Source organism: Ursus americanus, chromosome 25 (genome assembly GCF_024610735.1).
Source record: "Ursus americanus isolate L20-20 chromosome 25, mUrsAme1.1.p, whole genome shotgun sequence".
NCBI lineage: Eukaryota > Metazoa > Chordata > Mammalia > Carnivora > Ursidae > Ursus > Ursus americanus.
The window spans coordinates 27,962,090-27,979,406 of NC_142151.1; the positions used below are offsets into that span (position 1 = coordinate 27,962,090).

The 17,317-nt window shown below is 35.9% G+C and overlaps 1 protein-coding gene across 1 annotated transcript in view; it reads right to left on the reverse strand.

Moving 5' to 3' along the window:
* Nucleotides 1-13,612, reverse strand: part of ERGIC2 (ERGIC and golgi 2) — a 45,202-nt gene extending 31,590 nt beyond the window's left edge. Inside the window, exons 1-5 of the mRNA XM_045811760.2 lie at nucleotides 13,463-13,612; nucleotides 5,362-5,504; nucleotides 3,757-3,865; nucleotides 1,629-1,675; nucleotides 307-377 (exon numbers count right to left, since the gene is read on the reverse strand). Of these exons, the coding sequence (XP_045667716.1) occupies nucleotides 307-377; nucleotides 1,629-1,675; nucleotides 3,757-3,865; nucleotides 5,362-5,467 (333 nt within the window). The 5' untranslated portion in view covers nucleotides 5,468-5,504; nucleotides 13,463-13,612. The remainder of the gene's footprint in view (nucleotides 1-306; nucleotides 378-1,628; nucleotides 1,676-3,756; nucleotides 3,866-5,361; nucleotides 5,505-13,462) is intronic.
* Nucleotides 13,613-17,317: the final 3,705 nt, after the last annotated feature.

Below are 17,317 nucleotides of genomic sequence, written 5' to 3' on the forward strand. Positions count from 1 at the left end.
TGGGAAAAAAGAAGAAAATTTAATCATTATAGCATTTAACAAAAAATATAAAACATGAATAAGGTTATAAAACAGAATTTAGAGGCTTATCAAAGATGCTAACAATGGTTATCTCAAGGCTTTGGTATTAGAAATCTTCACAAAGAATATGGGTTACTTTTAAATTAAAAAAAATATATATATATATATATATATGTATATATTAAAAGCTAGCTCAGACAAAACTAAAAGCAAATATCAAAACTGTCTTCAAGAAAACAACATCTAATAGCATATTATTTAAAAATAAATGTCCATTAAACTTACTGGTTCATAAACTAGACCATCTGCAGATGCAACCATTGTTTCTGCTAAATCCAATACATCTGCTCCAACATCTGCATAAAAAAATTAGAAGTTTATATTCTATGTTCAGAGCCAAACTACATCTTATATCAACTAACAAACTGAAATGGCTAACAGAAAATTCAGATATATAAAATCATTTTCCTATACCAATTACTTGTTCAAAAGTTAAAACAGTCGCATTATACAGTTTTGGTGGAAAGTATTCAAAAAAATCAATAATACGTTTTCTAGTTCTTGTTCAGTAAAAAAGATAACTCAGAATCTCATGGCAAAAAGCATAAATTTCACTCAACTGCAGAGCTTTGCAAAAACTGTCAAGAACCTAATCAAGAGTACTAAATTAAATGGCTGCCAAATAAAATGATACAAAAATTATTTTTAGAAATTAAAAGAAATTTTAAGAGAAAGCCACTGATGACTTTTAAAAAATCAACAAATAGGAAAAGTTTATTTTGAAAAGGCAAAAATTTTAATGGTATTCAAACATCTAAAATAAGGCAAAAATATGATATATTCAGTAGTAACAAATTCATAGATATAAAGTGTTTCTTTCCTCTTAAAACCACTACCATAAGGAAAAATAAATGAAAAGGGAAAGAGATTTAAAGTTTTTCTGAGATGAAATCTCTCAGAAATTATCTCCTTAAACTATTTTACACTTTAAAAAATTTTGTCTCCGTTTTTAAAAGATATCTTCAGTAATCTAAAAGCAGTAATTTAAAAGATATCTTTCATGCAAAAACATCCTTGTCTTTAAGAGCAATACTGATTCAAACATCTATCTAGCATATTAACATTTTTCCACTTCTGCCAGTATAATCAAGTGAAGCGAGAAAAGAAAACAGAAAATGGTAAGACATCATTTAGTTACAAGACTTGGATCCATATTTTAATACGCAGGAGTACAAGTAAAGGGTGACAAACCAAACCAGTGAAATAGGATATGTTGTAGAGCATGGGTGTAAAACTGGAACTCCGAACAAGAAAGAAAGAAATGATACATCTAAGTTAGAACTCTGACTCATGAAAATTTCCTCCAATTTTCTTTTATTTTAATTATACTAATAGGAAGTTAAATCTCTTCTCTTCATGGAAAAGAAATTTAAAGAATATAAGCTGGGGAGCAAATGAACTTGCATTATTAAATAATATTACCATAGCATTTTAAGATATCATAAAGGAGAAAACAAGGTTAAAACACCACCAGTGGTTTTACTTTTTACTAATAATTATTGAAACCATAAACGATACATGGCCTCGACAAGTAAAGGTGTACTTACATTGACACTTCATAGCAACAGTAATATCTATATTGATTCTCAATTTGCTAAAAGACAAGAAGGAAATATTAGTACTTACCAAGTAATCAAGAAAACATGAGAAATATATATCAACTGATCTATGAAAACTTGGATTTCAAACAGAATAAAATATGTTGATTAGAACTTGGATAGCATTTCTTATGACCAAGACAAAGGCACTTTAAAAGTAAAAATTCTATATTTTGCAATTATTCTAAAAGCCTTTCTGATTTCACAGGTTTTCAACACAGTATCCTTTAATTCAATCGTGGTGACTCAACAATAACTCCAAGCAACTCAGAAAAATCTATCTCTGTTTATATAAACCCTATATGGAATATTCTTTGAGGAACATAAAATTTTCAAAATCAAGAGTTAGGAATTACAAGTCTTTCTCTTCTATTTATCAGATAAATATCATATATTAGGCATTATGCCTGATGCCCTACAATTATTATCTTTTTTATTCTCTTTTTTAAAGATTTTATTTATTTGAGACAGAGAGAGAGCACGCCACAAGCAGGGGGAGGGGCAGAGGGAGAAGCAGACTCGCCAATGAGAGGCTCTATCTCAGGACCCTGAGATCATGACCCGAGCCAAAGGCAGATGCTTAATCAGCTGAGCCACCCAGTCATACCTATCTCTTTTATTCTTTATCATGGACATATAAAGTAGTTAGCTTTCTAGTTTTGCAGATAAGCCAGTGGTGTTCAGAGCGGAGCAAATGTCTGGCCAAAGATCCCGTAACCACTGAGGTGGCATATTGGACACTAAGTATGAGTGGTCAGGGTAAATGCCCAAACTGCCAAGAAAAAACACCTTTGATGCTTAAAGTTTTGCGTAGACTTTTAAAAAGGCTCAGCCAATGTTTTATTTTCAGAGGATCAGTTCAAATCAAATTAATTTTCATATACCAGAATTAATTAAGCACTGTGGATAACACAATGAGTACAACCAATATCAGTCCCGTCCTGTGCTTCCAATCAAAACCTTTTCCCTCTAATAATTTTTCTCTGGTTTCAAAAGAACCACAGATTTTTGGAGCTTCATATTGTCTTAAAATTGTCTAGAGTTCAAACTGTACTCCAAATAACTGTGTGATTTAGGCTTAGGAGATGCTGTAGGAACTAGAGAACGAGGCCAAGCGGCCAGGCTTCTGGGCATCCCCACTAAGCTTAAGAGGTAACCTATGTAATACTTCATTTGGAAAAAAGCGAAAAATGATTCACACTGCTGCTAAAAACAACAAAATAAGAAAAACAACAGATTCTTTGAAAACTACTAGTATCCAGAATAATACTCATATTACAGATGAAGAAACTGAGGTCCAAAAGAAGTCAGTTGTGTGATTTGCCCAAAGTTACACAGCAATTTACCAATACTGACTGACTGACTTACTTCTCATTAACCCCATGAGGAAGGTAGCATAACTATTATCCCCCCATTTTTTGCAAAAGGAGACTGAAGCACATGCAAACATAGATTTATTAACTTCCCTAAAGTCACATAGCTAGTAAATGGCAGAGCTGGAATTGAAACGGAGAAGTACAGTACACCCCCCCCAATCTAGTACAATCTTAACATTATAAACCTGTTACCTCCAATCATTAAAAAATCCAAATACAAATAAATTAAATAAAGTGTATATTTTCAATGGGTTAAAAGTGATGTTGTTTATAGTAACATTATATTTAGATATAATTTATAAAAATCCAGTTATAAGCATATACAATATAGCTTTAGACAATTTATTTTCCAGCACACACAAGATATTTCAAAATCTGAAGAGTAAACAGTTTCAAAACATTAAACAATTTCTGCCATTTCAACATCTAAAAATAAACAAAAACAAAAACAAAAAAACCCATATTATGTTCTCCTAACCATTTTATACAAGTGCATATTAAATCAAGAAGATCTCTCTTTTAGAATTTAACCAGTATTGAAATGATTCTAAAATGTTTCACCTAATGCATGCAATTAAGGAGGATTTTTCAGGACTACTTCAGAACTAAACCAAGCGTAAAAGGTTAGAAAAAAATTTAAAAAGATATGCTAACTTTAAAACAACTTGAATCCAAAGGTATTTCAAGAAGAAAAAAGTTACCTAGAAAAATCCTTATCTACTTCATATTCATACTTCATCCATGTATCTTGATATACTGAAAATTCCATTATGGTTAATAAAGCCATCGTGGTAAATGCTATTAGAGAAACTGAGAAATCAAACAAACAAAAAAAAACCAGAATTAAAACAATTTTTAAAAAGTAAACAACAGGAAATTATTTTAAGTGAGATTAAAATTAGCAAAGCAAACCCTTATATGATTGCCCTGTGAATGGATACTACTAGAAAAAGTTTTGCTTAAAATGTTCATTATAGATCTCTTTCTAAAACAGCTCAAAAACGAAGATTTAATGAGCACATACATGAACATAAACGTTTCTACTATTGAGAAGTATTTTATCTCATCAATATTAAGGATATCTCACTAAACAGATTTGCCAGATTTTACATAAAGACACAAAATTTATATATAGCAACACCATAGATATGATAAATGATGAGAGGAAACTACAAATTTGAAAGCATTCCCCTCATAATTAAAAACGCATCCATGTCTGTAGCCCAATCTATAAAAAACAAAACGAGACTACCTCTTAGATCCTGAGAAGCCCCGACAACCTGTGTACCAGAAACTCAAATAACATCTCCAAATCTCTAACAAAATTCTCATCTACTTTGGAATCTCCTAAGTATATCACCTCATTTATAAAAGCAAGAAAAGATCTGACAAAAAGAAAAGAACTATCTCATACAGTGACAAAATACACTTAAAATGGATTGTGCAACGAGAACTTGCACTACTTCCATTAAAAAAACTTAATCACAGATTAGTAATAGCAAGCAACTTAACTACACATTTTACCAAATGAAATGTCAATCTTACATGAAATATTTTATTAGTTCTTCATGGGGAAAGAAATAATAGTAAATTTACTGTCATAGTCGCATATTTTTCTTATATATTTCATATTTATTTTATTTAATGAACTCTTCTATTTGTACCAGGTACTGCATTAAACATTTTATAAATATTAATTTACTTAATCACTAGAGTAACCCTACCAGGTAAATGTTGATGTTACCCCCATTTCATGGAAGAAGAAACTAAAGCACAGATGGATTAAGTAACTCCCTTAAGGTCAAGTAGTTACGAAGGGGGAGAGGTGGGATTTAAATCCAGACAGTCTCGTTCCAGAGTCTAAGCTCTTAACTATTACCTCATGCTGCCTCTCTCCAGTAATGTGAAATCTAAGAATTTCTATTATAATGTCTAAATTGATTTCTTCTTAACCAAAATAGGACTGAAGCAGTTCAAGATCGTTAAATTACTTCTTCCAAGTTCAATTCTACTTATATATAATTATATATAACTCGAGCACCAAAGCTGTAAAACTGGATAAATTTGTTCAGTAATGTTTTAATAAACGCTGCTAAATGCATAGCCTGCACTGGGTTAGATGCCAAAGAAAATATACATGACAATAAAATTAGGGCACACAGTGTGACAAGAGGACAGACCAGTCATAAAGTTATTGTGCAATTCATTGATGAGTCCTTCTTCATGACTACATTTCTGAAGGTTGTTGACTGGCTCCCTAAGAAGCTGCACTCAGTGAAAGAGTCTTAATTAGAACTGTTACTCACCTGTACCCCCACTGGCTGAAGTCTCTACATAGCTGTCAGGAACTTTTGGAAAGGCATCCAACTCTTTCACCAAACTTAAGGTTTTTTTCCGATTCAGTCGCCTCATCTTCAGGAAAACCTTCTTCTTCTTTCATATAGTCATGCTAAGGAATAAATAATGAATAAATGAATACTCTAAAACAGATACAAAGGTTTCTTTACTCTTAGATAACTGACAAATGTTCTTGGAACAACTTAACATTTTCATTCCTCCTTGAGAAAAAAGCTTAATACTTACCCGCACCGCTCCTTTCTCCATCCCACCCTGACAAAAAATACTAATGAAAGACAATTTACACAAACACATTAAGTAGCAAAAAAGTGAAAAGCAATTCACGTTCATAATATTTAAATATACAAATTAAAATAAATAACTCTTCTATTAAATTAACAAATATTAAAATACATTCCCACTAATAGATGACAATGAAATAAATAAAATAGGCATGCTAATCTATTGCTAGCAAGAATATAAATATTCACCACTCTTCTTTTGACTACGTAAATTCCCTTTTTAGGAAAGTATCCTAAGGCAATAATCTGGTTATCAACAAAACTTTGATTGTGAGGCTAATTCTCATTATAAGGATAATTCTCATATCGTTATTTTTAACTATCAAAGAAAGATAGAAATGCTGGGTAGCCAAAATACAAACTATGATGTATTAAAAGCTCTGAATGCATGTAAATACTGAAAATCTTACAAAAGAAAACATTTAATGACATAGGAAAGCACAATACATTAGGAAAAGACTAGAAGAAAGTCCAGTTCTATGGGAAACAGGAGGAAAAAGAAACTGATTCAAAGTCTATATGCAAAAATGTTAAAAGTAGATCATGGGAAGATTTTAATTGTCTTTTTAACAAAATTTTGGACTTTCTAAATTATCTATTTTTACAATAAAAATATTATTTAAAAATTGACTGCTTGGTATTCTTTTTTTGACCAGTATGCCAACTATATCTAAAATATGTTACAAAGCCATAAAAATAACTGAATTCTCAAATATTCATATAATTTTTATAAGACTGATTTATATAAATAATACTATAGGTGATACTATAAAGCATTACTAGAAATCAAAGTTTTATTAATAAAATCAACACCTAACAGAATAAATCAAATGGTTGCAGGAGCCACTAAAGAAAAAGAATGTCTCTAGAAGAAAGCAGAAAGACTCATCTGAAATCCAATAGGTAGGATTAATATGGAAAGAATAGGCCATAGAAAGGGTATTTGTGAACAAAAAGGAAAGTCAGAAGTAAAAACTGGCAGTGGTCAGGAATACTGTCCAAGAAACCAGTCCCTAACCAGGGACACTACTAATCAGTCCATGAGGGGGCTCCTGCTCTAAAGTGAAACTGAATGCATTAATATGTTGATTTCATTCACTATTAAAAACATCCAACTAACTTCTCTTTCCTATTCCATATGCACAACATGGCCTTCAGATTATAATTTTGCTTTTCATGTGAATGTTTTTCGTAAGGAAAAAAGAGACATGCAGACACACTAGATGAGTTTCTGATCCCCACGACAATTACTGTTATTCTCAGTTGTAAATTAAGCTTCTGAGCGTTTGCCTACAAACACTCAGAAACTGAGCTGTGCTCCCTCAGTTTGTTCAACTCAGAGTAATCAAATTTATTTTCTGTACCTGCTTAGTGGTAACTACACCAAGACTGACCCCTCTTCAATCTTTCAATTTCTACTCATTCCTATTGGAGTTAAACATTAAATATGTTCAAACCTCTTATCTTTAGAACAAACTCTACATTAAATGCAGTCCAACTCCAACTATAGATCTCTGGCTGCTTATCTATAAGCCAAACTTAAAAGAATGAATCAGGGCACCTGGTTGGCTCAGTCAATAGAGCATGTGACTCTTTTTTTTTTTTTTTTTTTTAAAGATTTTATTTATTTATTTGACAGAGATAGAGACAGCCAGCGAGAGAGGGAACACAAGCAGGGGGAGTGGGAGAGGAAGAAGCAGGCTCATAGCAGAGGAGCCTGATGTGGGGCTCGATCCCATAACGCCGGGATCACGCCCTGAGCCGAAGGCAGACGCTTAACCGCTGTGCCACCCAGGCGCCCCATGTGACTCTTGATCTCAAGTTGGTGAGTTCGAGCCCCATGTTGGGGGTATTTACTTAAAAAAAAAAAAAATAGGGCGCCTGGGTGGCACAGCGGTTAAGCGTCTGCCTTCGGCTCAGGGCATTATGGGATCGAGCCCCACATCAGGCTCTTCCGCTATGAGCCTGCTTCTTCCTCTCCCACTCCCCCTTGCTTGTGTTCCCTCTCTCGCTGGCTGTCTCTATCTCTGTCAAATAAATAAATAAAATCTTTAAAAAAAAAAAAAAAAGAAGAAGAAGAAGAAGAAGAGAAGAATGAACTGTCCCCATTTGCACACTGTGACTACTTCCTCACTACATGCTCACCTCTTAACTAAATTTGATCTGAGGTAGGTCATTAACAACTTTAGTACAAAATCTCTGAAAAAATAGTTTATCACTTCTTTTTCTTCTTGAAACAGCATCTTACCTTGGCTTAAGTGATACTACACTCCTGATTTTCATTCTACCTCGAAGACCTTCTTTGGCTTACTGCACAGATTCCTCTTCCTTTCAGATTCTGCACTTGGTGCTCCTCCCAACCCCCACATTCTCCCCAGTGATCTCCCATCCCACAATTTCCATCTACACGCTGATTCCTCTCAAATCTTTATTCCCAGTACAAATCTCTCTGCAGACATGTATATATTTTTCTTTCTATGACATTTTCAATGGGTCATTCCAAAGAATTTAGACTCAATTAATTGCTTTTTTTTTATTTTCTGTTTTCTCCACTGTAATGTTAGAGCAGGAACCTGTCTCAACTTGATCTGTATATCTCCAACACCTGGCACAGGGGTAGTTAATAAATAGTAAGGGGGAAAAAGGAAGGAGGGAAGGAAGAGAGGGACATTCCCCAAAGAAGGAAGGAAGGAAATTTCCCCAGAAATACCCATGACTGTATAGCTTTCCAATCAAAACAGTTACATAACTAAATACATAAAAATATAAGATCCACAAGGAGAGGAATTTTTGTTTGTTTCACTCTAGTAGTCCTAGTACTTAGAACAGTGGTTGGCACATAATAGGTATAGACAGCATTGTTGAACAAATGAATACAACTGAATTTTACTCCTAAACTTTATTTTTACATGCTTTATAAATGCTTTCTTTTAAATTATATATAAAGATATGACAGCAGCTGGTTTTACAAACCTAACAATTCATACAGCTTATTCTGCACTCCTCCCGCTTGGCTACTTTCCAGCCTCTATCTAGTATCCTCCATTCTTATTTTCCATGATTACCATTCTAGAATGGAGCACCTTGCCACTCTGCCACTCCTGTCCCATTCCTGTTAGATCAGCACTAACCTACATCAAGAAACTCCCTCCATCCCTAATACTTGCCACTCTACCCCACAGAGCCACTGTTCTGTTATGAACAAATTAACCAATAACTTCTAGTTTTTCTAAAAGCATCCTTAAACCTGACATTCTCCTGGTGGGAGTTCCCGTCAAACCCTTACTTCCTGAGACTCACAGGGTAAAGCAGCACATGTTTTATATATCATATTACGATCTCTCAACCATCTCTTCCCTTCTACTTCTAATAATAATAAACACTTATACAGAATTATAGCTCTCATACTATGTGTTAGGTATTATTTGAAGCATTTTATATATTTATTCATTTAACCCTCTAAACGATTCTATGAAGTAGATACTATTTTTATTCTCATTTATAGATTAAAAAAAAGAACAAAACCGAGGCACAGAACAGTCAAGTAATTTTTGCAGGGCCACACGGCAAGTGATAGAAAACCTGGATTCGATCCCAAGCAGCACGGCTCCAGAGTCCATGCCCCAAAGCACAGTGTACACTGACATTTCAGTACATGTGATCATCTTCTACTAACATCTGGATATATTTAAAATTTCCTTAATGACTCTAGCACCTAGATCATTCAAAATGCTTCTCTCCTTCCCCATTCCATCAAAATTCTTTGCAAGTCATGACGCTAGACACTCATCCTATGGCATTCATTCACAATAATGCTTTTACCATGTAACAGATTTTCTATGCCAGTGGCTTCCATCTATGCAAAGCCACACACAAGCAAGACCATGTTTTGACTCCTCATCACTTTTAAAACTGCTCCATCTCTAAAATCTAAAACACTGATTTTCCTCTCTGAGCAGAATCAATTATCTTTCAGGCTCTTTAATTTCCTAACTAGGACAGAATTTGTTCTTCATTATCCTCGTGTTTTCAATTCCTTGGACTTCTCCCAGTTATCCAGTTCCACTGCTCCCATTCCCAATTTATATGCTTCTCCATCTAGCTTGGTCAGCCATTTTAAAAAATGTATTTAGAAATACCCTAGATCGGGGCACCTGTGTGGCTTGGTTGGTTAAGCACCCAACTCTTGGTTTCAGCTCAGGTCATGACTCAGGGTCGTGAGACAGAGCCCCGAGTTGGGCCCCGTGCTCAGGGAAGAGTCGGCTTGAGACTTTCCTCTCCCTCTGCCCACCCCACCCCACCCACGCTTGCGCTTTCTTTCTCTCTCAAATAAATAAATGTTTTAAAAAGAAGAAGAAAATACCCTAAATCACTGGTTTCTAAAAGTCACTGCCATTCTGTTATAAAATTTTCTCTTCTGAACCTTAACGAAAAAAACCAAGGACAATTTAGGGAACATTTAAAGTTAAATTTATTCAAATTAAAAATCGTGTATCGGAGATTATTTCCTTTCTTTTTTTTTAGGTGTCAAAATGTCCTTTCTTTTACGAAATGATAAAAGCAGATAACAGAGATATTTGTTTTGATTTTTGGATTAAAAACTGCAATTCTGGGGCGCCTGGGTAGCGCAGTCGTTAGGCGTCTGCCTTCGGCTCAGGGCGTGGTCCCGGCGTTCCGGGATCGAGTCCCACATCGGGCTCCTCCGCTGTGAGCCTGCTTCTTCCTCTCCCACTCCCCCTGCTTGTGTTCCCTCTCTCGCTGGCTGTCTCTCTGTCACATAAATAAATAAAAAATCTTTAAAAAAAAAAATAAAAAAAATAAAAATAAAAACTGCAATTCTACATCAGTCCTCAAATGCAGCCCCTTCCCCTGGTTTGGTTTTTCCCCCTCTGTTTTGTGTACTGGTCCACAAATCCTAAAAATTTAGGAGCCACTGCATTTGATTCCTTTGTCCACTGGTTGGTGCTGCTCTTCATACTTTCCAATCTCCAGGAACATACCTGTTTTCTTCAATTTCTGCCCTAAACTATCATGTATATTAAGAAGCAAAACAAACAAAAGTCCAGGAAGTCACTGGTAACAGTTGAGACTAAGACAATGCTTTGAAAATAAGTAACCACCTTTCATACTGGAACAAGGACACATATTATCATCACTCAGTCTAAGTAATGTCATACAGGTGTACTTGGAAGCTGAGTAAGATTATAAATATGACTTCTGTGCCCAAAAAAACCTGGGTTACTATCTAGTCACTTACTAGCTATGTGACAAATTTGGAAAGACCCTCAACACCACAGCATCTGCTATTATATTTTACTTTAAAAGGAGGGAGGGAGGCATAATGGCTACCTCACAGTTTCTAACAAAGCTAAAAATGAGTCATTTGGTAAATGTTTCTAATTCTCAAAAGAAATGCAAAGATTTGTAGGATATTTGAAATTTATGTTGAAGTCACTGAGGAAAGTGGGATAGAATCTGAGGTTAGTTAATAGTATCATGAATAGACTGAATATGATATAAATTGAGAGAAAAGCTAAGAAAGGAGGCTATAGAGTGATGGCAACACAACAATCTGGAAGTGTCTAGCAGCAATGCAAAGCAAGGATAAATACAATCCTCCTCAAGTAACAGCTTGACTGTACTAACTACTCAATAAAAGTGTACAAAACTGAAGTGGAAAAGGTCAGGGACACATGAAATACATTATAATAGAATGAATGTCTCCAAATGCAAGGAGAATGGGTTAACAAGACACCAAGAGTAGAACTGACCTAGACTATAATAAGATTGTATGGAGTAGCAGAAAGGAGGAATTTGTACCCTGGTAATTGAGAAGAGAACAGCTTAAGAATGCAAGACATTGGAAGATGGAGTTTAAAGACATATTAACCATATAGAAGAAGAGTGTTGAATCACTTTTGGGATCAGAAAAAAATTACATTAAAAAGCATCTTCTTCAGGGGCGCCTAGTTGGCACAGCGGTTAAGCGTCTGCCTTCGGCTCAGGGCGTGATCTCGGCGTTATGGGATCGAGCCCCACATCAGGCTCCTCTGCTATGAGCCTGCTTCTTCCTCTCCCACTCCCCCTACTTGTGTTCCCTCTCTCGCTGGCTGTCTCTATCTCTGTCAAATAAATAAATAAAATCTTTAAAAAAAAAAAAAAAGCATCTTCTTCAGTCTGTATTTTGACTAAGCACCAAGGCAATATCTCATGAGTAACTACAAAAGTTTGGAAACAAAAAATTTTAAATAACAAAAGCTAATATTGAATGAATGTTAACTGTCTGACGGGCATTGTTCTAAATGCATTTGTTAACTCATGTAATTCTCACCAACAACCTTATGAGTTAGATGTTATTATTCCCGATTTTGCAGATAAGGAAACTAAGACACAGAGGTTAATTTGCCCATCATGACATTAAAAGGCAGAATCAGAATACCGAAAAACTGTTGAATAGGTTAGCTGGCAGAATGCCTAAACATAACTTCCATTAAAATAAGTTTCACTATTTCTTCCAATTAAGCCATTAATCCCTAAAAAAAATAAATTGATATATTTTTTCTAATTCTTTTTTTTTTTTTGATGTTCCAGACTAGGTCTGATTTCCTTTGAGAGATCTTTCAAGCTTGATATATTTTTATGATCTGTACCCTCAAGCCATTTCAACTCAGTTGCATACTAAAGTTTATATTCAAAAAAACAAAACTCCTCTCTTCCCCTTTCCCCCAAAACCATGAAATTTATTTTTTTTTCATGTTTTTCCTCTAGGAGAACTGGAATAACTGTATCAATTTAAAGATATCTATAAACAAGATACCTATAAACAAAACAAAGCATAGTCCTGAATTCTTCAGTGAACAAGCCTGACTCGTTTCTTTTAAAGGCTATATACCAGAGTTTAAAGTATCAGGCTAGGCAATTACTCAAATACAATTTCAAACAAATGAACAAATCCTGTTTTTAAATGTATCTTCAATTGCTTCTGAAAGCCAGTCTTGCAACATTTTAACAGATATTATGTAACTTTGCGTTAAGTCTTGAGGGCACTGAATCCTAAATATAAAAGTTACTTAAACATGTTTTCTCAAACAATGACCGATCAACTCTATAGACTACCTATACCCAAGGCTATTTTCTATCACGAATTGACGAGTTACCTTCCGAAGGTTTCTTAACTCTCGAGGGCTTAAGGAAAGTAGTGACACTCAGACCTCTCTCCTATAGCATCTCGCCAGCCCTGCCCCTTTCTCATTTCCCCAAGCGGCGTGCGAAACTCTTTCGAGGCGAGGCCAAGACCTCCGTCTTTCTTAAAGAGAGCAACCTGCTGCCAAGAATTTGGTATTTGCCTGAATGGGGGTGGGGAGCCAGACACCCGGGAGGACGGGGACAGGATCCGGCTGGTCTTCACAACACGGGACGCTTCTCCCTGAGGACCAGAGGAGCCACCGGGGCACCGGACACCGCGAGAAGCAATGGGTGAGGGTCAGCATCTACAGGAGAAGCACTAAAACTCCTTCAAGTTGCAGCATAGGCAGAGACACCGGAATGGGGAGAGGGGAGCTCCCAGGCGCAGCGCTGCCCAGGGTCCTGCCAGCAACGCCCCCGGGGGAGGTGGAGCGGCTCCCCAGTCCGGCCCTCTCTCCAGCGGAGAGTGATGAAAACGGAGCCAACCCCATGACAGATTCTCAGCCCCCTTAACCACATTCACGGCCTGAACAGCCTCGGAAGAATCGGGAGGACAGCACCCAGCGGGGTTTCAGTATTTTACCTTGTGTTACGGTATCAGCCGACCGCCATGTTTCACAGAAGCCCGGGTCGCCCGGGCTCCCGTTTACCCGAAAATATCGCGAGAACAAAAGCGACAACCACCGCTGAAAACGTCAGATGGGAGACAATGTAGATTTCTCGCGATATTCCCTTTGCTTACGAAGTGCTTTGTGAATCAAGAGGTGTGGTTAAAATGAAAGGGGTGTGGCTACACAGAACATAGGTTGAAACATAGTTTAGGTGTAACCACGTGGCCAGTAAGCAATCAGCTCCGGGAAGCAGTGGGTTGCCTTCCGAGTGGTAGTTACCACAGAACGAATCTCAACACCTCACACCTTACTTCATTGCTAATGAGAGACTTGGGAGCAGGATTTATCATTTGCAACCCTAATGCGTATCACCTCCCTAGTCCGCACCACGTTTTGTGCCTTCTGTTTTTGCCTTATTTTCTCCCGTCAAGAACGTTTAAACGTCCTTTTCCAGACATAGGTAATCCTTTTAATTATTTGTTCAATGTTTCTCTAAGAAAGCACATCTGTCTTCCTCACCTTTATATCGCCAATACTTCTTATGCACTCAAATATTGGTTAAGAAAATTAATACTTCATCCTTTCCTAACACTTTGTAGTATAAGAGGTAATAAAGGGAAATTTGGAAAGAGTTCGAGAGTAAGCCCAGCTGTAATCAGATTTTCCAATCAAACGTTGAGATTTTAATTTTGTGATTGACCAAAGTCTTACAAAGGCATAATAATAACTTTATACAAGCACAGCTTTTTTTTTTTTTCTGGTAAGCACTGTTTTAACGTTTTACTTGCCTTATTTAATCCTTACAAGTGTATAAAGATTACTGGTAAACCATTATTTACCAATAAATATGGAAATTGAGTCAAGTAGCAATTAAATGATTTACCCATAGTCAGAAAGCTGGGAGAAGCAGAGATATCTTGACCACGTTACTAAACTGCCCTTGGAAGGTGCAAGTCACACCGTTTTATTTAATTAACATTTAGTGAAATACAAAATTTCACTAAATGGAAACTATCCCAAAAAATAAAAGCATATAAAGTGTTTCCACTGATACAATTTCATTTCCAGACTTTTCATGTCAGCGTTAGTCCTCCTTCACATATTTAAACAGTTTATTGTGGTAGGTAAGAGGGTAGACACTGGGGCTAGAATTTCCTGGGTTAAAATTCCAGTTCAACCATTTACTAGCATGTGACCTTGGGCCCATTACTTCATCCCACTTCCTCACCTGCAAAATGGCATGATAATATCTCATATGATTGTTATGAGGACTAAATGAGTTAATAAGTATCTAAAGTGCTTCTTTACCTTAGCCACAAAAGTACCAGCAGCCCTTCCTTCTTTATAGGTCTAAGATTATTCGGGCTCTTGCTTGGATGGAAGCTGGCTGTTGTTCGCTTAGTCACACCTGATCGCTGGTCTCCAGAGTAATCTACTTTCAGGGTAATAACTCTCCCATAAGAGTTGGATTTCTCAGTACAGCAAAACTGACTAATTTGATCCTGCTTATTTAAAAACAACTCACCATTTCCCAAGCTACCAAATGAAGACAAAATTAATTTCACCTGAAGATTGAACCTCAGCTTAGATTTAAAGAGGGGTGAATACTTAATCCTATGTTATTGGTGACAGGTTTATAGCTGGAAAACGATTTGCTTCCAAAGGAAAAAAAATCCATTCCATTATATATTACCTGCAGAAGAGAACCAGGAGACAGGTTTTAAATTGGAATTTAAGCTGGTACTAAACAACCTGTATTTTGTACAGATGCTCAAAAGGTATTTTTATGGTTTTTTTTCTTTATAGTTTAAGTTTTAGCAACTTAGCAGCAAAACTAAGATAAATATATATATTTTTAGATAGGTATATATAGCTATATGAGTGCCCCACAAGCATCAAATTCAATATATTCCCAAGTGGATCTTATTATTTATCCCCAAATCTACTTCTTCTCTTCTGTGCCTCGGAAAGTCAAAGGCACCACTAACCTCAGATTCAATCAGATTAGATTCCTCTGTGTCTCCTCCTTCTCACAGCTACTAACTCTCATGACCAGACAATTCCTTTTATAAGGCTATTCTGTTTCATGCTATACACCAGGTCTTTATTTTTACTTGCTTCGATAATAGGTCATTATCAATGTTATACTCAAATTTTGTATTTACATTTTTAAACATTGTGCTTTACACTCTTTTCGTTTTTGTTTTTGTTTTGTTTGTTTAAGAGAGACAGCTTGCACCTGAGTGGGGAGGAGCGGCAGAGGGAGAGAATACCAAGCAGGCTCCTTACCCAGCACAGAGCCCATCATAGGGCTTGATCTCACAATCCTGAGAATCATGACCTGAGCTGACATCGAGTTGATTGCTTAACTGAGCCACCCAGGCGTCCCATGCTTTACACTCTTATATAATTTTTTCATCCGCCAAGTTGGACTTAAAAATCTGAAATCACTTTTCACGTGCCAAGTTTCGATTTTGTACTTCAGCTAATGGATAAATACTGTAAGTCTGTGTATAGTGGCACTATTTGCCATTTAATATCTCTGTTTCAGTAGAGTTACCATCAAGATCTATAAAGCAGTGTGCAGTATTTCAGTGTGACTAATAATGGATCACAGGGACCACAGATCACTCAATTGAACCTGTGACCTGGCCATTCATGGAACAGACATTCACAGAGTACCTTCTATGTGACAAGTGGAGTGTTAAGTACAGAATATAACCTAGTGACAAAGCAGACAGCCTGGCCCTCATGGAATTTGTACTACATTGGGGTACACAGGTACCAAATAATAAAACCCAAAACAAATATGTGACTGTGGCTGGTCATTTATCTTAATAGTTATAACACAGTATTATCTTAATAGTTATTAGTAAACTATTTTTATAGTAATGTATTATGTGTATTCAACATGTTTTATTATAGTCTCCCATAAGTTTCAACATAAAAATATCTAGCTGAAATATGTATTTTATACACTATCATTCTCTACATTGATTACAACATTCGAATCTGGTGTTGTACTTTTCATTTCCAAATATTCTTGCACTAATATTTCTTATCTTTGCATCGTACATATATTGTCTCATCTATTTGATTAGCTATTTTCATGAACTGTCAATATTTTAAAATAAATTGTAGCTCTGGGGTGCCTGGGTGGCACAGTGGTTAAGCGTCTGCCTTGGGCTCAGGGCGTGATCCCGGCGTTATGGGATCGAGCCCCACATCAGGCTCCTCCACTATGAGCCTGCTTCTTCCTCTCCCTCTCCCCCTGCTTGTGTTCCCTCTCTCACTGGCTGTCTCTATCTCTGTCGAATAAATAAATAAATCTTAAAAAAAAATAAATAAATTGTAGCTCTTTATTTCTTAAGATTTTTAAACATTACTAATTTCATGTTAACAGTAGATGAAATTCTTTAAGTGCCTAGAACATAGCATTAGAAATACTTTAATTCACTATATTAAATTAAAAAGAGGCAGCATATTTAACTCACATACTGTAGTCAAATTTTGATTTCAATACATGCCACAAATAGAAATGTCTGCAAGCTTTATCACCTATCAAGCCCACATGCCTTTAGCTAGATAGCATATGGGTCTCATCCAAAAGCTTTGAAAGTCAAACTTCTTTAAAACACTGTGCTGACCTCTAAAGACACAAATGTAGCCTCCCAGACCAAATGGCTGATAACCTGTATAACAGTCACTACCTTATTTTCATCTATTAATGTTAATATTTATAAATTCGTAAACCCAGATGAACCTTGGAAGATAATATCTAAGAACAAGCACATTTGTGTGTGTGTGTCTTTATGTTTGTATAATTT